At 46.0% G+C, this 19881-nt stretch overlaps 1 protein-coding gene across 3 annotated transcripts in view; it reads left to right on the forward strand.

Annotated features, from left to right (window-relative positions):
- Window positions 1–17855, forward strand: part of LCMT2 (leucine carboxyl methyltransferase 2) — an 18262-nt gene extending 407 nt beyond the window's left edge. The window contains exons 2-14 of one of the 3 annotated variants that reach the window (XM_027708928.1): window positions 276–400; window positions 1665–1746; window positions 2076–2256; window positions 3445–3601; window positions 4012–4201; window positions 4611–4718; window positions 6749–6839; window positions 8979–9236; window positions 11301–11531; window positions 13134–13231; window positions 14804–14991; window positions 15193–15328; window positions 17316–17855. In XM_027708928.1, coding sequence (XP_027564729.1) covers window positions 276–400; window positions 1665–1746; window positions 2076–2256; window positions 3445–3601; window positions 4012–4201; window positions 4611–4718; window positions 6749–6839; window positions 8979–9236; window positions 11301–11531; window positions 13134–13231; window positions 14804–14991; window positions 15193–15328; window positions 17316–17483 — 2013 coding nt within the window. In that variant the 3' untranslated portion in view covers window positions 17484–17855. Of the gene's footprint in view, window positions 1–233; window positions 401–1664; window positions 1747–2075; window positions 2257–3444; window positions 3602–4011; window positions 4202–4610; window positions 4719–6748; window positions 6840–8978; window positions 9237–11300; window positions 11532–13133; window positions 13232–14803; window positions 14992–15192; window positions 15329–17315 lie in introns of those variants that run through there. The other 2 variants (XM_027708927.1, XM_027708929.1) reach the window with 2 other exon arrangements.
- The last annotated feature ends 2026 nt before the right edge of the window (window positions 17856–19881 follow it).

Raw genomic sequence — 19881 nt, forward strand, 5'->3', positions numbered from 1 at the left:
TGAGTGTGAGTGACCCTGGTGTGTGAGTGACCCTGGTGTGTGAGTGACCCCGGTGTGTGAGTGACCCCGGTGTGAGTGTGAGGGAGTGAGTGACCCCGGTGTCAGTGACCCCGGGTGTGAGTGACCCTCGGGGGCCCGGGGGCTGGGTCAGAGCGGGGTTTGGGGCGGCGGGCCCTGTCGTGCCCTCCGCTCCGCTCGGAGCCCCCTGGGCGCTGCCCGGCCCCCCCATCCCGATGTTGGTCGGAAGCGGCAGCGCCGTGCCATTGTCCCGGCAGGTCCAGGGCACCGGCGGCAGCAGTGCCGTCAGCAAGTGCTCGGCGGCAGCTCGGGGCTACATCCAGGACCGGTTCCTGCGGCTCTTGGCGGGGCGGCAGCGCCGGCGGGCGCCGCTTATCCACCGGTGAGGAGGGGACGCTGTGCGGGGCTTTTGGCTGCTCTGTCCCCAGTGAAATGTGCCACCAGACTGGTTCCTAACTCCAGTATTTAATGCTGCTGAAAGCTACTTAAGATTTGAAAACATTCTACTAGTGTGAGTACATCAGTAGTTTTCCCATTAACTCTCCTGAGCGTTACAATTTCAGTAAGGTATTTGGTGGTTCTGGGAAGCAGGATTATCTTTTGAATATGCGGTGTCTCACCAGGAGCTCTTCTCCAGAGCTTTGCAAGACACAAGCATGTTTTAATGTGTGTGTGCAAAGGGTTCTAGGCTGATGTGGTCGTGGAGTTTACATAATTCGAGGCGAATAGTTTAAAGCAATTCAAATGACTGTGAATTGCCAAAGGAGTTTCGTTCAGAGCAAAAAAACAGAGTGGTGTTCAAGTAGAAGCTTGCAGGCCTATAAAGACAGGTGTGGCTCATCAAGTCGGGAAGCTGAGCCTGTGTTGATTTGTCACACAACATTGGCAGGCCAAGCTCAATTCATAGAAGGGGTTGTGTGTTGCAGTTATCAACACTGTCATCATGAATATTGGGACATCTTAGACTATCTGGTGAAATATTTGTCCCTGCGAGGCATGGAGATGAAAGCATGCTTGTTAAAGGGATAATAGGAGCTGGGGTATAGCCAGGTGGATATACAATGAAACCAGCTAAAAGAGAATGCCAAGGAACAAAAGGCATCAGTCCCTGACAGACTAGGAAATGGTAAACACTTCCCAGGAGTTAGACTAACTTAGTTCCATTTATTCAAAAACCAGAGAACAGAAGTCCTTTCCTGAGTGTGCTTCTCTTCCTTTTTCTGTTCCCCTCTCATTGCATTTGTACACACTCATTCATTTTGTTGTTATAGCATGTGATTTGGGGCAGGAGCTCAGGTATTGCCCATCTGCATTGCGGGGAGCATCCTCATTTTCTGGATTCTTACATTTTCACTCAGTGAATATTTACTTATGCAAAACAGAACAGGTCCAGCTGGAATATCTGCACGTTTTCTGTGGGTTATCCATAGTCTTGATGGTTAATGCTCTCACTGAGTGCAGGACATCTGTATTTATTAGGAAGCTCTAGAGATGACAAAGTCATCTCCCAGCGCAGGTCTGTAAATGAGGGGTTATTGAGTAGAAGCTGAAAGGAAAAATAGTCTTTATTTTTCTGAAATGGAAGATGCCAGTGTTGGAGAACTCAGGTTCCTGGACAGTGATTCCAGCTGAATTTCTGTCGGCAGGGGTTATTACGTCCGCGCCCGGGCTGTGGATCACTGTGTCCAGGACTTCCTGCTGAAGACACAAAGCCACCCCAGGACACAGGTGCGTTTTCTCTGGGGTTCTGGCAAGTTCCACTAAATGTGTGAAAAGTCTTTCTGGCATCTGGGGACTTCAGTAACTCATTAGTGCATCTGTTGGGATCCTTTCCCGGGAGGGCACAAGAGAATCTTGACTGGCACTACTGTGGATCTCCATGTGTCACTTTGGCAGAAATATCTGGAAGAGGGCAATATCCACACAAAATTCTTCTGCCTCTTGGAGGATTTTGCCTGATTTTGTCACTCTGCAGATAATATTGAATATTTTTCACACCTAGATGCTCAGGATGCTGCTAGAGTTGAGCATAACTTTTTCTGACACTTTCTCTGCAGGTCCTGTCTTTGGGTGCTGGCTTTGACTCCTTATACTTCCGTTTGAAGGACATGGGTCTTCTGCATCACACTGTGGTATGTGAGGTGGATTTTCCAAATGTGGTGTGCCAAAAAGCTACACTGATCAAAAGAATGGAAGAGTTGTCAGCACTGGTGGGAGACACTGCAGGGGAAGGATTAGGTATGGTATTTATGGAAGGGTTTTTAGATACTAAATGTTTAGAAGAGACAAACATACCTTCAGCTTTCAAAAAGTGAGAGATGATAGTGGGGCAACTATGAAACTGGAAATGAAACGCGTGTTCATTTTATGAAAAACATTGAAACAAATAATTTTTAAGCATTAGGAGATAACAAGAAGTTGCCAGGGTGGATTTGTCAGGAGCTGATTGTATCAAACCAAGGTCCGTTTCTTTCTGTTACAATTTCTGAAGTCCTGTGCCCAGGTTTGGGCTCATTGGTACAAAGACAGTGGCAAACTTCAGCATGTCCAGTGGGAGGTGATGAGGGTGATGAAATGATGGAGCAGGTGATGTTGGAGGGGAGCTGAGACGACTGGATTTGTTTAGCCTTAAGGGGAGGAGGTTGTGAGGGAGGTGAATCCTACTGCAGTCTTCAGCTACCTATTGGGAGAGGGTAGAAAAGTTGGAGCCAGACTTTTCTTGGAGGCACAAAGCAAACAGTCAAGGAGCAACAGTTGAAAGTTGCTTTGTCAATGATTTGGTTTTGGTTGAAAAGGTCAACAAACCATAGCTTATCATATTCAGGTGGAGTACAGAGATATGATAATACTTGCAGATCATAAACTGGAACTTGTGAGGATGATGATCTGTGAGTCAGGGCCTGGTGTTTGCAAAGCTGGCACGTGTGAGTTGAGGACTCAGTGCCATTGTACAGAAGTGAAATCTATTTAGCAAACCAAGCCTAAGAAACTTGAGAAGGGTTTTCTGGTTGTGAGGCAAACCATTCTATCAAAACAATGGTGCTTTCTTAGCCTAAACTGAAAGGTGTATAAATGAGAGTCCTTAAGGTTTGATTCTGAATTACAGTGGTTCTAGAAAAAGGTTCTTAAAGTAAAAATGATGAAGTTTTGTTGTTATAGTAAATGTAATAATTCTATGAGAAATCTGTAGGTGAAATTTGCATTAGGAATAACAGAGTTTTAGATCTGCATTTAATGGATCATTTGGCACTATCCCTTCATGGTTCATGTAGTGATGGGGATTTTCCTGTACGTGTCCCAGGGAAATAGAGTTGATAGACACAGTCTTATGAGTGATTGCCTGTGGGTTTTATTTTCCTGTTTATCCCTTTTGCTTTCATTATTGCAGCAGCACTGTAGTGAGATTGCATCATTTTTGTCTCCCAGGAGCCATTACCTTTTCTGGAGAGGATTATAAATTACTGGGAGTGGATTTATCAGACCTGTCTGAGCTGGGGAGAGCCCTGGAGGAAGCAGGACTGGACAATGAAATCCCCACCCTCTTCATTGCAGAGGTGGTGCTCACCTACATGGAGAACAGCAGGTCAGTTGGGTTCTCCTCCTGTATCCATCACCTTGGGCTGGGAGACCTGCTCTCTTAAAACTAAAGCCTCGGGAATTCTGTGGAGTCCCAAATAGCTCCTTATATCATCATTGTGATGGTGTAATTGATGTCCCTGTAATATCCTAAAAGGGAGGGAAGTAAAAAGAAAAATCTCAAATGAGTGATTTTGTTCTCTCAGAGAATTGTTTTGTTCTTCTCATCCCCTCATTGTCTGTGCAGATGGGGAGGAGATGTTCCTAAGTGCCCAGTACAGCACTCTCATTTGTGTATTGCCATTTGTCAGGATGCCTCAATAGCAGCTTCGTGGTGTTGAAGGAAGATGTGCTGCCTCTGTGTGGTGATGGGGGAGCCCTCAGTTATTTAATGTCTTACACACAGCCTCCCCACAGGTCAGATGCCTTGATTCAGTGGGCAGCAGAGCGTTTCCCTCGGGCCTGCTTCCTGCTCTATGAGCAGGTGCACCCCGAGGACCCCTTTGGCCGTGTCATGCAGCAGCATTTCAGCCAGCTGAACTCTGCACTTCACTCTCTGGCACAGTACCCTGACTGTGAGGCACAGCAGAGGCGCTTTTTGGGAAGGGTAAGCACCTGCTTCTCTAGGGCTTGCACAAAGCATGACTGACCTGATAAAGATTGGAACTCTGAGTGCTTGGCCAGTGACAGGTTGAAGAAACAGGGCTGAGGCTGAGGCACTGCCTTCTCTAGTAGCATGTCTAGTCATTTGAAGATGCTTCCAACCAGCTTGCAGCCTACTTTCTGATACAGGATTAAGGCATGACGAGTTCCTCTGAGACTTTTGTTGTCATAAATTAAGTTCTTAAGAGCTTTAGAGATAAGAGATATATTTTCACCAGATTTTGGGCTGCTGTTACTTCAGCTAGACAGTCTTAACAGCTCATGCAAGTGTTTAATTTGGGGTCTTTATTTTCTTATGGGAAGTGAGTTTCTGTCCTTCCAGAGGTGATTACTTTGAAGGATTTCTCTTTTAGGGCTGGACTGAGTGCAGTGTCATGGATATGAATGAGTTTTTCACCTGCTGTATTCCAGAAGAGGAACAGCAAAGAGTGCAGGCTCTGGAGCCTTTTGATGAGTATGAGGTAACTCTCCTTTATTCTAAAGATGAGCGACCTGGTTTTGATGCCATAAGGTGTCTGCAGTTTCTCATGGTCACAGTTCTGTACAGGGCTGCTGGAGTACAGGTGTTCATGGAGGCAGAAAGGACCCTGGTCTAGCTGGGTTAACACAGAGGCTGCAGGGAGCTCCAGGTGAAGCTGAGGCAAGGAGCATGGGAAGAAGGCTCTCCTTGATGTTAGAAAAGCTTTATGTTCCTTCCTTAGTGAGCAATCTCTCAAGGAGACAGTCTTGGCATAGCAAACTAGCTGGTAGTATGAAAGATGTTTTAGATGCTAAAAGTTTGCATGGATTCAAGGGGCAATTACTTTGATGAAAGAGAAGTACATTAAGGATTACTGACTACATAAAAACACACCTGATGTGAGGTTCCTGACTGCAAGTGGTTGGTACCATTCTTGGGGAAAGTAGATGCACTTGTCCTGCTCTCTTCCATTTCTGTAGACTACTTTATTTTTTGTCATTGTCGGATACAGGCTCCTAGTTGCAGATATTTTTTGGTCTGACTTTGTACAGCCATTCCTGTATTAATGATTGAAATTCAACTATGACTTTATTCTTTGCCATTTTTATGTTAACTGCTGGCAAAGTTTCTGACCTTTTGAAATCTAGAAGTGAAGGTAAGTGCAAGATAGTGAGTAATTTTGAGCTAAGTATCCTGTGAAATGCTTACTAAAAGTTTCCCTTTTGATTTTGTGGTTCCCTGCTTATAATTATAGAAATCTAATTGCTGCAGTATGAAAATGATTTAATATGCTTGCATTTATTTTGCCAACATGCAGGATCTGCTCTGCTACGTGAATGCAAAAGTAATGACTGAAAGTGCTGACAGATTTGCAAAGTGGTTTAGAAATGTGTCCAAGAATTGTTGTAGATCAAGGCCATTGCTCATACAGAGGGAAAGTAAAGACTTGATATTGTTGCTGGAAACATGCATAAGAATAAATGATGTGATAACAGAGAGCTCTACAATTAGCCTTTGAGAGAAAGATTAAGTAAGATCCAGGTCTTACTGTAAACAAGCTTGGTCAAATTAGGTAAGAAATGTAAAATACAGACTTAGTGCTGAGGGAGACATTTTTGGAATAATTTGCCTAGGGACTAATAGTGGATCCTTCCATTTTTGGTATTTACATTAATTTCTGGATACCACTTTTCAAAAGATGCTTTTTACTTCTAGTAAAGGCTGGGGCAATGATGCTGATAATGGGGTTTATTTTGCCTTTTAAATTCATGTTTATGCTTTGTAGTTGTATAGTTGGCTGAATATATCCCACCCCGTGGGAATGGACATACTCAATTCCCTAATGTCCATAAAGGCCAGAGTGGACTCTAACATTGCTACTGACTTCCTGTATATTCCTGTTGCTTATGCTTCTGCCTCAAAATGATTCCAAGGCCAGAATGAAAATTATATTTCTGTATTATCATTCAGCACAGACCATGTTGCATGTCTGAGCATTTGTGATTTCTTTGGAATCACTTATATTCCATGAACCTTAAGAAACCTTAATCCCTCTGATATAGAGCCCTCACTCTTTCTAGGATCAGAATTGGGAAGCATAAAGGGAAGCTGATTCTGAAAAGAAAAGCTTCCTCATGCAACTTATAGTTAAGCTATGGAACTCTGTAGGAACAACACCCTACAGCATGTTGGACACGTTAAAAGTTTGTGAGTTCAAAGAGCAGGTGGATGCATTCATGGATGAGAAATCCACCAAGGATTGTTCAACAAAAAGACCCAGCTTCTTGCTTAGAAGATCACTGAGCTGTAAATTTTTGAAGATTGAAGTGAGGAATGTATTTACACACCTTCTCTTTCTCAGATTCAGCCTTAGACCTCTGATTTTGACCCCTGTTGGAAACAGTGCCAGACTGGGTTGGTATTTGATTTGATCACCCTGGCTGTTCCGAGATCCTTACTGCTTCTTGCTTTAAGATTTTGAGGGGGATTGTTTTATGGTTTTGTTTTTTCTTTCTTTTGGACTTGCTACAGGAATGGCATCTGAAATGTTCTCATTACTTTGTGTTGACTGCATCAAAGGGGATGGAACCTTCCTGGACTCCGTTGTTACCCAGTGTGACAGGTACAGTCCAACTAATTTTGCAGTATTTTTTTATCTCATGCAGGTTATTCTCTGAGGGGTTTTAGGAGACAGTGAAACTCTGGAAGGGGCAGATGGGATGCTGCTGTCTGGTAGCTTTCTCCACCCTTTTAAAAATGCTGTTGAGGGCCACAGCCTGACACTGCTGGTTCTGATCAGTTCCATTCTTTGAGTTTATTGAACTTTCCAGTCTGAACAGCACCTCCTTCTGTCTATACATAGGCCCCCCCCAGTACATGCCAGCCTACCCTGCTCTTCCTGCTGTTTTTGGGATCTCCCCTTTGAAGTTATTCCTGCTTGCCTCCATACATGGCTCTCTAAACCGTTCTCTCCTTCTGGCTCCCAAAACGTTGTTCTGTTTTCCTTACTACCCTGTCCAGCAGAGCACTCAGGAGCCTGTCATGAAGCTGTGCTTTGCTTTGTTATCCCATGTGGGTGGAATTGTACCTTAGTATTTCTGTTTGTGAAATGCTTTTAAATCTGTATGTCACTTTTTTTAGATGGGAGAAAAGTGGTACAGCTGGGGAAAAGCCAAGACCAAGACTCTGTTTCCATGATAAGGATTTGGCAGCAGTAGCAGTCCAAAAAATTCCTGCTTTTAGCTGCTTTCTTCCTTTTTCAGGGTGGAAAGCAGAAGGTTATTTTTAACCTGTTTCATATCACTAGTCTTCACAGATGGGTACTACAAGTAGTTTTATCTGCAACAGAAAGTTGAAGTCTGTGTTCTAGGGAGCAAGAAAAGCAGCTGAAAAAGGATAGGGGAGGATGGCATTTCTGAGGCCAGCAAGGCCACTGAATCCAAAGTATTGTGTCTTGATTAGGTCTGAAAACATGAAATGTGAAATTGAAGCTAAATGAATGTGCATGTGGTTACATATACTGTGTGATTGTCACTGGTCCTTGTGAGGCTTTAAGTCCTTAAAGGCTCCTAAATGTGTAGTATCTATCCTTAAGTTAAAGTCCCTTTGCTTAATGGACTTTATTGCAGCCAAGACACTTGATTCATTAGAGACAGAAGTAGAGTCTTTCTGCTGCTGTCTCTGTTGTATTCAAATCTGATAGCAAAAGCCTTCAAAGTCTGATAAATGTTCATGATTAGATATTTTTACTGTGAATGCAAAAGGTATGTCTCTAATACCAGTAAATGCCCCCAGTTATCCTCTCAGGTAGATTTGAGTCCCTGTTGAAGAGAGTGCAAGTACTAAACCTTTGAAACAGATCATGGTAAGTATATTTTCTGATATGAAAAAACTCCACAGTCTTAAAAAGATCCATCTTTAGAAAGACATGTAAGCCCAAAGAGATTGAATTTCTTACTTCATCAAATGATAAAGTAGGGTCTTGTGGTAAACAATGTTCAGTGCAGGCAATTTTTCTGAATATGGCATACAAAAAATGGACTGAGATCCACTTCTCCTCCACCTCATCATCTCTAATAAGACAAGAATAAAGCTCTTGATTAAATCACAGAAGATGCAAATTTCCAAACTGATTAAAAGAAAACAATGTGTACAATGTGTTGGTGAGCCAGAGTCCTGTGCTGAGAGTTTGTTTTGTGTTAAGGGGTATAGTATTTAGAGAGGAGGTATTTAGATGACTGGAAATATTCTCTTATAGAAGGACCATTGGAATTAATGTAGATCATTTGTCATGCTTCAGAACTTTATTTCAGTGCTTTGTGAAGGTAGGATCAAAATCTAGCAAGAAACTTTGAAATCATCTTCCTGGCTTTTGTCCTTTTTCTGCTGTTCTTTGCCATTCATGTAGCCAAATATTGTCTTAACCAGACAGGTGCTCCTTTTGAAGGCACTGCAGTGGTTCATATCTTGCTGCAGCAGCTCAGGACACTGCAGGCTCTTGGCCAGTCTTACCTCCACCCCATGAAAGCAGTCTCAGAACTGTAAGGAGCTGAGTGAGCAGTAAGTAGAAGTTAAAGTTGGCACAGTGATAGTTTTAACCATTACAGCCTGATTTCTAGGGCATGTCACATTGTCTGTCTGCTCTGTCAACTTGCTTCTCAGTTTTTGCTTCTTGAAAAGATCATCTTGAAAAGATGGCAGACATTATCTCTCACTTGGTTTGTGTTTGTGCATAAGTTCTTTGGTTCTCTTTGGCTTACAGTTCCTCATCGTGCTGCTCCTGTTGGAATGGCTGGGAGTGTCCCTGCAGCAGTGTGTGCAAGGCTCTCAGGAATTCCTGGCCTGAGGCGTTACGGTCACCGCTCTGTTCTTATAAAACCCGACGTGATTCTCACCACTGGAGGCTTTGGGGAGGAGGATGGACAGCACTGCCGCCTGAGAAATTTCCATGTGCTGAGCAAGCATGCAGGCTGCTGGAAAGCTGGCTGTGTGACAAAGAAACATCCTGATAAAAGATGGGGTGAGTTCCCACACTGATGGCAAGTGTAAGGGAGATACCTTTGTGCTAAAAGTGAAAGAATGTCTAGAAAAAGTGGTGTCCGAGCACAGTGATGCTGGCAGTCACAGAGATCTGAAGGGTCTGAATTCTAAATGCTGGGTCCTGCTCTTTGATCACCACAACTCCATGCAGTGCTCCAGGCTGGGGGCAGAGTGACTGGAAAGCTGGAAAAGGACCTGGAAGTGTTGATTGACAGGGGCTGAACATGAGCACAGGTGGACAAGAAGGCCGGTGGCATGTGGCTGGTACCAACCATGGTGTGGGCACAGGCCCAGGGCAGGAATTGTCTCCCTGTACTGGGCACTGCTGAGGCCCCTCAAGTGCTGTGTCCAGTTCTGGAACCTCATGCAAGAGAGACATTGAGGGGCTGGAGCGTGTCCAGGGAAGGGAACAGAGCTAGAGTCATAGAAGCATAGAATGGTTTGGGATGGAAAGGACCTTAAAGATCATCTAACTCTCACCATCTGCCATGGGCAGGGACACCTTCCACTATCCCACGTTGCTCCAAGTCCCATCCAACATGGCCTTGGACACTTCCAGGGATGCAGGGGCAGCCACAGCTTCTCTGGGCAACCTGGGCCAGGGCCTCCCCACCCTCACAGGGAAGAATTCCTTCCCAATATCCCATCTAACCCTGCCCTCTGGCAGTGGGAAGCCATTCCCCCTTGTCCTGTCCCTCCAGGCCCTCATCCAAAGTCCCTCTCCAGCTCTCTTGGAGCCCCTCTGGACACTAGGAGAGGCTCTGAGATCTCCCTGGAGCCTGCTCTTCTTGAGGCTGAACAGCCCATACTCTCCCAGCATGGCTCCAGAGCAGAGGGGCTCCAGCCCCACAATCAACTTAGTGGCCTCTGGACTTGTTACAACAGCTCCATGTCTTTATTGTGCTGGGGGCAGCAGACCTGAACTCCAGGTAGGGTCTCACAACAGCAGAATAGAGGGGGAGAATTACCTCCCTCAACCTGCTGCCCATGCTTCTTTTGATGCAGCCTGGGACATGGTTGGTTTTTCTGGGCTACAAACGCACACTGCCAAGGCATACTGAGCTTTTTGTTCACAAACACCCCCAAATCCTTCTCCCCAGGGCTGCACTCAATATGTTCTCTGCCCAGCCTGTATTTGTACTGGGATTGCCCTGACTCAAGGGCAGGACCTTGCACTTTGGCCTTGTTGAACTCCATGACATTGGCACAGTCCCACCTCTCCAGCCTGTTCAGGTCTCTCGGGATGCCCCATCCCTTCCCTTCAGCCTGTGACTGCACCACACAGCTCCATGTCATCAGCAAGCATGCCAGGAGTGCCCTCAATTTCATTGTCCCTGTCACCAGCAAAGATGTCAAACAGTACTGGGGCCAGTACTGACCCCTAAGGGACACCACTCACCGCTGGTCTGCACTTGAACACTGAGATGCTGACTGTGACTTTCTGAGTGAGACCATCCAGCTAATTCCAAAACTACCAAGCAGTCCATCTGACAAATCCATGTCTCTCCAGTTTAGAGACCGGGTGTTGTGCTCAAGCAGTGTCAAATGCTTTGTACAAGTCCAGGTAGATGGTGTATGTTGCCCTTTCCTCATCCACCACTCCTGTAATCCCAATGAAGCAACAGCTGAGGGAGCTGGGGGGGCTCAGCCTGGAGCAAAGGAGGCTCAGGGGGGACCTTCTCACTCTCTGCAACCCCCTGACAAGAGGGGGGAGCTGGGGGGCAGTCAGGCTCTGCTCCCAGGGAACAAGGGACAGGACAAGAGGAAACAGCCTCAAGCTATGCCAGGGGAGGCTCAGGTTGCATATGGAGAAAAATGTCTCCAAGGAAAGGGTTGTCCATGCCTGGCACAGGCTGCCCAGGGCAGTGGTGGAGTCCACATCCCTGGAAGGATTTGAAAGCTGCGTGGATGTGGCACTTGGGATCATAGTTTAGTTGTGACCGTGACATTGCTGGGGGAATGACTGGACTATGATTTTTTAAGTGATTCTGTAAATTTCCTGGAAAAACCATCTGTGTGAACCATGGGGTTTGTGTCTCTGCAGGTGGGCGGTTGTACCATACTGTGTCCTGTCTCTCGGACACTCTGGCCCTGGTGGTAGGAGGACGAATGTCCCCATCAAGTGCAGGCTTGGGAATGTTGTGGCTGAAGTTCCCCGAAACCTATAATGCTTCAGCCCCAGATGACATTGCAGTGGAGCCTGTAAATCTGCAGCCTGCTGCTGAACCAGCAACTTTGCGTTGGAGACACAGCACAACTGAAGTGACATTCAAAGGTAAAAAGCCTGGAAAGAGTGGAAATGGCCATAGATATGCAGGACCTTGCACTCAGTCTTATTGAACTTCATATTGACCCACTTCTCAAGCCTGCCAGTAGGAAAGAAATTAAAAGAGGCTCTGAGATCTTGGCACTCGAAATGCGGTAATTTTGTGTTTCATATGCTACATAACCCGCAGTGGTAAGTGGAATTGAAACCTAGGGATGTAATCTGTTCTGGAAGACTGATTCTTTGAGATCATTTATGGCTGAAGTTATTCATTCTTGATCACACCAGAAGGAAGTTTTGCTATCTCCAAAGGATATTTTTTTGGAGCAGAATTCCTAACTCTTTATCCAGAAGTGCCTCAGAAGTGTTACTTTTCTACTAGGAATTGACAAATACTCAGTAGTTGTGAATGGCTCTAGAATCAGGTCCTGCAGTAGCAAGCTGAAGGTTGGCCTAGTAAAAGATCCTGACTGTAAGGGGCAAAAACTTAAGCATTCAGGAGGTGAAAGCTGTCCTTTCCTAAGCTGTCCCATTCCTGCCAGTGGACAGGGAGCTCTCTAAGAGGAGCAAAAGGGAACTGTTAAGCAATTGGTAGTCTAGTCTGGAGCATACTTTCCATTTGGGGAGCAATGTTTAGTTAAAAGTGTAATGTAGTTTAGAGTTCAGCCTTCCAGTCAGAATTTTGTATCAAAGAAGCAAATGTGAAATGGGTAAGTAAAATTTTATAAATATTACACTGTTTTTTGTCTTTGTCAGACTGTATTGTTTCATCTTATTTTTGCCTTGATGTTGCTTTGTAGCTGAAGGAAGTGACCAACCCTGGTGTTAGTGACACAGTCCATTCTCAAGGAGTGAAAGGACAGGGCATAGTGCAGTGAATGCACGTCCTTGACATCTATCCAAAGATGTTTGCACCCTTTTTAACCTCCTTTTTGAGGCTTCTCCATATTAACAAATACACGTTTGTGTTATGAGAATTTATCAGTTTTCCTGAGATGAATAGATGTCCTTGAGCTGCTGTGATTTAGATACTTAGTGTTTTCTAGTTTTATTAGTTCTACAGGAGTCATTTTTCCATTGCCTAGAATTCCATTCCCTGAGTCCCTTAGGTATATTGGAAAGCATGTGCCCTCTTCATTTTGAGACTAGAGTGTGTGATTTCCATTCCTTAAACATTCCAGACCGTAACCATTCAGCAACTACATAATGTAAGTGGATGATGTGATCTTCTGAATGACCACAAACATGAGGAGTGCAGGTTCTTAGAGTGTTGAGGATGGTCATGTGCAGGGCTAAGGGTGGGACTTGATGATCCTTATGGGTTCCTTCCAACTCAGCATATTCTGTGAATCTGTGATTCCACGTGTCTTATAAAAGATCTAGGTACAAGAGTAGTTCCAGTATCTATGAAACAATTTCTTGTATTTATTGATGAAGTCTGGAGTTGTTTATCAGGTTGCAGGATGTCTTATAGAAATAGTATATAGAGCTTCTGCCTGACTGCATTAATTTCTGTCTTCAGTCAGCCTCCCTTCTATGTAGACAGAAATTTTTGCTTTGGTGACATACCGGATTCTAACTTCCCTGTTCACCTGGTTTCTCTTTCTGTAGGTGAGCAGTACCTGTTCGTGTATGGGGGCCACTCTGCTCTGGAGCCTGTGCTTGGGGATTGGTATTTCCTGCACACTCGAGAACTCTCCAGCACTGTGGTAAGAATGTACTCCATGGTGATTCAAGTGAGAGCTGACTTCTAAACATCCTGCTTTTTACTGGAATACAGACAGTTCTTGATGACCCTGATAGTACAATGTGAGGGGTTTTATGTTTAAGTGGATTTCTTTGTATGCCAGTTTGTGCCCATTGCCTTTTGTCCTGTTGCTGGATGCTACTGAGAACATTCTGTCTGTCTTTGACCTCTCCCATCGTGGCCTTATCTCGCTGTGTGCCGGATGTTTTTGCAGCAGAATACTGTTAGAGACAGTATAAAAGGCTTTGCTAAAATCAAAACCACTCCCACATCTGCTGTCTTCCCTCAGTCAACTAGATTGCTGAACATGGCATAAAAGGAAATTGAGTTAGAGGAGTTCCCCTCTCATGAACCTGCTGGTGACTGGTCACCAGCCTGATATAACCCCATTTACTCTGAGTCTTTGAGCCCAACCTTTTACGTAGCACAATCATAGGGTGAGAGATGCATAACTGTAGGAGGTCACAAGCTAAACATGAGTAAGCAATATCATGGTGTTGTGGGAGGCCTAAACTCTGTCTTCAAATATGTAACCAGGACTGTTATCTGTAAGCTGCATGAATTGCTCCTTTTATTTTCTTCAATGTTCCCAGCAGAATTCTTGTAAAATACCCAAAGGTGATTGCTGAAAGAGATGGACAGGGTGCGATACAGCTGGATAGAGGTACACAACAAGAGTAATCATGTACCTCACAAGGGAAGGGTTTTGAAGGACTTGTAGCTGTTGAGTCTGGAGAAGATTCAAGATAGAAATAAATCTTCAAGTATGTAAAATATCACTGCAGAGAAGACAAAAAAATTGTTCTCCATTTTTACTTTGAGTACTACAGGGAATCAACTGGACACTAAGATAAGCTATTGATTGTGGAGTTAGGCTAGCCAAGTGCTGCAACAGACTGCCTAAAGAGGCAAGAAATTCTTGTCACTGCAGACTTTCAGTAACTATTATATAGACATCTGTGCAGATGATAATAGATATAGTTTCATTTATTTTAGGGGAAAGGGATGGACAAGGTGGCCTCCGAATTTTCCTCCACCACTTGCTTGCTATGATATTTCTTTAAACACCTGATCTTACATTTTTTCCTTTAGTACTTGCACTGAAGGGGTTTTTTTCTGTGTTTTAGTCCTGCAATTCAGCCTGTTATCCTGCTCTGTGGTTTGAACCACTGATCACCTGCTTTGCTGGTCACTGCCATAGTCCATGTGCACTATGGAAATGGAAACAAACTCAGGGTTCTCAGGTGTGTCTCTTGAGCAGAAAGCAGCATGCAAGAATGCAAATAAAGTTACCTGTAATAAATGTGCAGAAATAAACCCTCTAAAGTCTGATTATATTAAATATTCTGAGGCCCAGAGAAATATTTGAGATAGTGTAATTGGAAGCACTTGTATTTAGCAGTCTCTAGAGGAACATGTGGATAAGGTTGGGTGTCAAAAAACTCAACCACAGAGGAAAAAGTCATTTAGAAGCCCGGGCATTAAGAAGACACTTAGCTTGGCAAACTGCAGCCTTGGACTTGTGTTTTTCTAGATTGCTGTGGAGGGTCCAGTCCCAGAAAGCCGCCACTCTCACAGTGCCTGCAGCTGGGAAGGAGGAGTGCTCATCGCAGGAGGTCTGGGAGCAGCTGAGCAGCCCTTGGGCTCAGTTTTCCTTCTGAGGAAGCTTGAACATGGCTTTCAGTGGCAGGCAGTAGAGACATCCCCTCCTCTCATCCCAAGGTGAGCAGAATGCGTTCATAGCATCGCAGAACAGTTTTATTTGGAAGGCACCTTTTAAAGGCCATCTAGTCCAACCTCCCTGCAATGAGTCGGGACATCTTCAACTAGACCAGGATGCTTAGAGCATTCATCAGTGAATCTTCAGCCTGTCTCTACCAACCTCCCTTACTAATGGGGTTCAATCTCATTTTGAACCCACAGGTATTCACATACTGCACATGTGCATGAAGGAAAGCTGCTGCTCGTTGGTGGAGTGTGGCTTCACGAATCCTCCGTGCCAGGCATCACTGTCCTTGACTTAATGACTGGCCTCTGCTTGGACTATGTGATTAATGTGGTAAGTACTGACATTTTTCTTTCAGTGTTGTATGAAGGAAGATGATAACTTTAGAGCTGTTCCTTGAAACTGAGTAGAGAAAGCAAAGTCGGCAAAGCTGGGAGTGGAATAAACATTCCCTGTTTGAGGTAGAATTTGATTCTGAAGCGCTTTTACCAGTACAGAGAACATAACAGTATTAAGAGAGAGAGAGACACTGCCTGGCAGAAGACTGGAGGACATGGAGCTGCTCTGTTCCAGACAGGGGCAGTAGAACTGAAATGGGCACAAATCAAGTCCCTTTGGGATACCTGTGGAGGAAGGGAACAGATCAAACCAGAGCCTCAGTGAGTCTTTATGGAGGTATGTGGTATAATTTCATTGAGAACTTCTTGGTGGAAACTGCAGTGTGGTATAGCTACTGCCTGGAATACAAGAAAAAACAGCATGGAAATACTGGAAACTCCACTGAAACATAAGAAAAGTTTACTGTAAGGGTCATTGAACACTGAACAGAGAGGCTGTGGTGTCTCCATTATTGGAGTTGTTCAAAACCTGACTGGGCAGGGTACTGAGCAACCTGCTATAGTGGAGCCTGCTTTGAAAAGGGATGGTTGGACTGGATGATGCTCACAGGTCCCTTCCAACTTCAACTATTCTGTGACTTTCTTGTACGAATCACTGAAGAACAGTCATACAGGTGGTGTCACATGGCAGGATTTTGGCACACTCTGGGCAAAACTTGGTCTGCATGTGTGAGTAGCCCTCATCTCAGATAATACTGTCTGGCGTAAAAGAAAGACATGGATCTGTTGGAGTGAGTTCCAGAGCAGGGCCACAAAGATGATCAGAGAGCTGGAGCATGTTTCCTGTGAGGATATGCTGAGAGAGTTGGGGCGGTTCAGCCTGGAGGAAGAGGGCTCTGGGGAGACCTTAGAGGCTCTTCCAGTGCCTAAAGGGGACTTATGAGAAAGATGGGGACAGACTTTTTAGCTGGACCTGTAGTGATAGGACAAGAGGTGATAGTTTTCATCTGAAGGACAGTAGCTTTAAACTAGCTATAAGGAAGAAGTTTTTTACAAGGAGTGTGGTGAAGCCCTGGCACAGGTTGCCCAGAGAAGCTGTGGCTGCTACATCCCTGGAAGTGTCCAAGGCCGGGTTGGAGAGGGCTTGGAGCAACCTGGACTAGTGGAAGGTGTCCATGTCCATGGCAGGGGGGTGGAAAGAGATGGCCTTTAAGGGTCCCTTTCATCCCAAATCATTCTGTAATTCTATAAGAAAACTTTCTGTTGCTTGACAAGTTATTTCTTTTACATAAAGAAACAAGTGTCTTTAGATAGCTGTACATATGGAACCTGTCCTTGGTGAAACTGGAATTTGTGACAGGTCCTAGTGGACAGTATGTGTGCACCTGACTGACCTTACAGCATGTTCTTGGAGGCATACAGCATGAAGCATGCTCAAATGCACTTTAGTTTTTAGTTACTCTCTGTAGCAGAAGTTGTAAGGGGCCTCATATCCTTTAGATAAAATAGGCTGCCCTTGTTGGACAGCAGTGAGGGTGGGTAGGGTGATAATAAAGTTGTATGTAAAAGAATATAACTTTTTTGTTTCCGTTGAATAAGTGCATGTGAGTGGATTGGTAGCTGCCTTTGCTTATGAGCTGTTTGCTTTGGCTTCAGTGACACTCGTTAGGCTTTTGAACCTCCCAGTTACATAGTAAGCTTTGGAACTCTTTGCCACAGGCCAGGAATGCTAAAGGTTTCCATTGAATCAAAAAGTGACTGGTGTCACCCTTTTTGGAAAGCATTTCAAGGATTACCAAGACATTGTCTCCCATCAAAAGCACTGAACTGCAAGTTGGGGGGTGGGTGGGTGTACTGGAGGATTATACCTCATGGGTTCCTTGTTCCTGTATTCTCAGTCTGTCTCTTTTTGCCCACATTCATGGGTGATACAGTGAACCGTGTGAAGTCTTGTATGTTGAAAATCTCCTTTCCTTTTTCAGGAGCATCTGGAGTGGCCATTAATGCTACATAACCATAGCAGTGTCTTTCTGCCAGATGAGAAGGAGTTGTTGGTTATTGGCGGTGGTGGGAACTGCTTCTCCTTTGGGACACACCTGAACCCAGAGCCTGTCTCACTGAGCCTCAGCAGCATCCTGACCAGTCACTGACTGGGACCAAGCAGGGCTGAACTGTGCTGCTGCACTGTGGGGAGACATCTATTCACTCGAAGGTCCGAGATTTCCACAAGGGCTTTGTATCCAGAATGAATTTGTGAAGGTGGGATCAGGAGGGACAGTTTACAGAAAGGGGCTCACAGCTCACTGGCCTTTGCTTTTGTGCAGCTCTTCCTATTGCTGTAAATAAAGTGCCTGAGAAGCAGCTGCAGCAGAGGGTCTTAGAGGTGAAGTGAGGGTCAGACTTTGTTCAAAATCTGAACGAAGTCTGACCTGAATTCATAGAACCATAGAATGGTTTGGGTTGCAAGGCAGATCATCCAGTTCCACACCCCTTACATGGGCAGGGACACTTTCCACTATCCCATGTTGCTCCAAGCCCCGTTCACCCTGGCCTTGGACACTTCCAGGGATCCAGGGGCAGCCACAGCTTCTCTGGGCAACCTGGGCCAGGGCCTCCCCACCCTCCCAGGGAAGAATTCCTTCCCAGTATCCCATCTAACCCTGCCCTCTGGCAGTGTGAAGCCATTCCCTCTTGTCCTTTCCCTCCAGGTCCTTGGAAATAGTCTCTCTCCATCTTTCTTGTAGGCTCCCTTCAGGTGCTGGAAGGCTGCAGTTAGGTCACCCCAAACCCTTCTCCAGGCTGAACAATCCCGATTCTCTCAGCCTTTCCTCATAGCTGAGGTGCTTCAGCCACATCTTGGTCCAACAGGGTGATGTCCTTCCTGTGTTGGTTCCCCAAGGCTGGAGGCAGCTCTGCAGGGGGGTCTCACCTGAGGGGACAGAGGGGCAGAATCCCCCCCTGCTCTGCTGCCCACGCTGTGGGATTAGCTGAGCACACAAGAGCTTCTGGACTGGGCCATGTCCAGCCTCTCCCCCACCAGCATCCCCAGCTCCTTCTCCCAGGGCTGCTCTCAATGTGTTTGTCCCCCAGCCTGGGTTAATATTTGGGGTTGCCCTGACCCAGGTGCAGCACCAGCACTTGGCCTTAGTGGACTTAATGAGATTCCCATGGGCCCACTTCTTGAGCTTGTTCAGGTCCATCTGGATGGCATCCAGTCCTTCAGGATGTGGAGCTGCTGGAGCAAGTCCAGAGGAGGCCATGGAGGTGCTCCAAGTGCTGGAGCCCCTCTGCTCTGGAGCCAGGCTGGGAGAGCTGGGAGTGTTCACCTGGAGAAGAGAAGGCTCTGGGGAGACCTTAGACCTTAGAGCCTCTCCAGGAGAGCTGGAGAGGGACTTGGGACCAGGGATGGAGGGACAGGACAAGGGGGGAATGGCTTCAAACTGCCAGAGGGCAGGGTTAGATGGGATATCAGGAAGGAATCCTTCCCTGTGAGGGTGAGGAGGCCCTGGCCCAGGTTGCCCAGAGAAGCTGTGGCTGCCCCTGGATCCCTGGAAGTGTCCAAGGCCAGGTTGGACGGGGCTTGGAGCAACCTGGGCTGGTGGAAGGTTCCCTGCCCACAGCAGTGAGGTGGTATTTGATGATCTTCAAGGTCCCTTGCAACCCAATCCTGTGATTCCATGATGATTCTCTGACTGACTGCACATCATTTGTTGGGTGCAGAGAAATTGTTCACATTTGCTTGGGTTTTCTTCTCACCTTGTTTGTTTTCTCTCTTCCAATATTTTCAGAATTTTTTTCTAGTTATTAAATTGTCTCACCTTATGAGTTTCTTTCTCCCTTTTTTTTCTTACTGAATTGGCAGGTGGGGTTAAAGCACAAGACCCTTCCCCAGCTCCATTGCCCTTCTCCAGACACACTCCAGCACCTCAATGTCTTTATTGTCGTGTGGGGCCCAAAACTGACCCAATGATCTGAGGTCTGACCTCCCCAGTGCCCAGCCCAGGGGGATGATCACTGCCCTTGGTCATGGAGGCTCCTGAAATTGAAACAAACCACCTATTCAAAAGAGATTTATTTGATGAACCAGTTAAACCCCAGCAGTTACAGATCCAACAACAGCTGGAAACAGATTCGTGATGTCAGATGGAATTGTTACGACCTGACTGACCTTAGGAATCCCAACGGTTTGAGCAGGACAACCTGGAATGCACGTGCCTGAGGCACTGAGGGCTCTCCCTGGGGCTCCTGGGGACTCCCAGTGTCACAAAGGGGGCTCTGCCTGCCCCCTGAGGTCACAAAGGGGGTTCTGCCTGCCCCATGAGGTCACAAAGGGCTATAATGGGCCATGGGACACGGGGCACTGCAGGTGGGCACCACCTCAGCCTCTGCCACCCCAGCAGTGTTGGGATCCCATCACTGGGACCCCGCAGGTCACTGAGGAAGCTCATCCCCGGCCTGTGCTGGTGACCTGGAGTGCCAGGGATGGTGCCATGAGGTACCTGGACATGTTCACCGTGGGGGAGCTGGTTGCAGTCATGGTCCTGGTGC

The sequence above is a fragment of the Neopelma chrysocephalum genome, unplaced genomic scaffold (assembly GCF_003984885.1).
Source record: "Neopelma chrysocephalum unplaced genomic scaffold, ASM398488v2 Primary Assembly neopelma1_96630, whole genome shotgun sequence".
Classification (NCBI taxonomy): domain Eukaryota; kingdom Metazoa; phylum Chordata; class Aves; order Passeriformes; family Pipridae; genus Neopelma; species Neopelma chrysocephalum.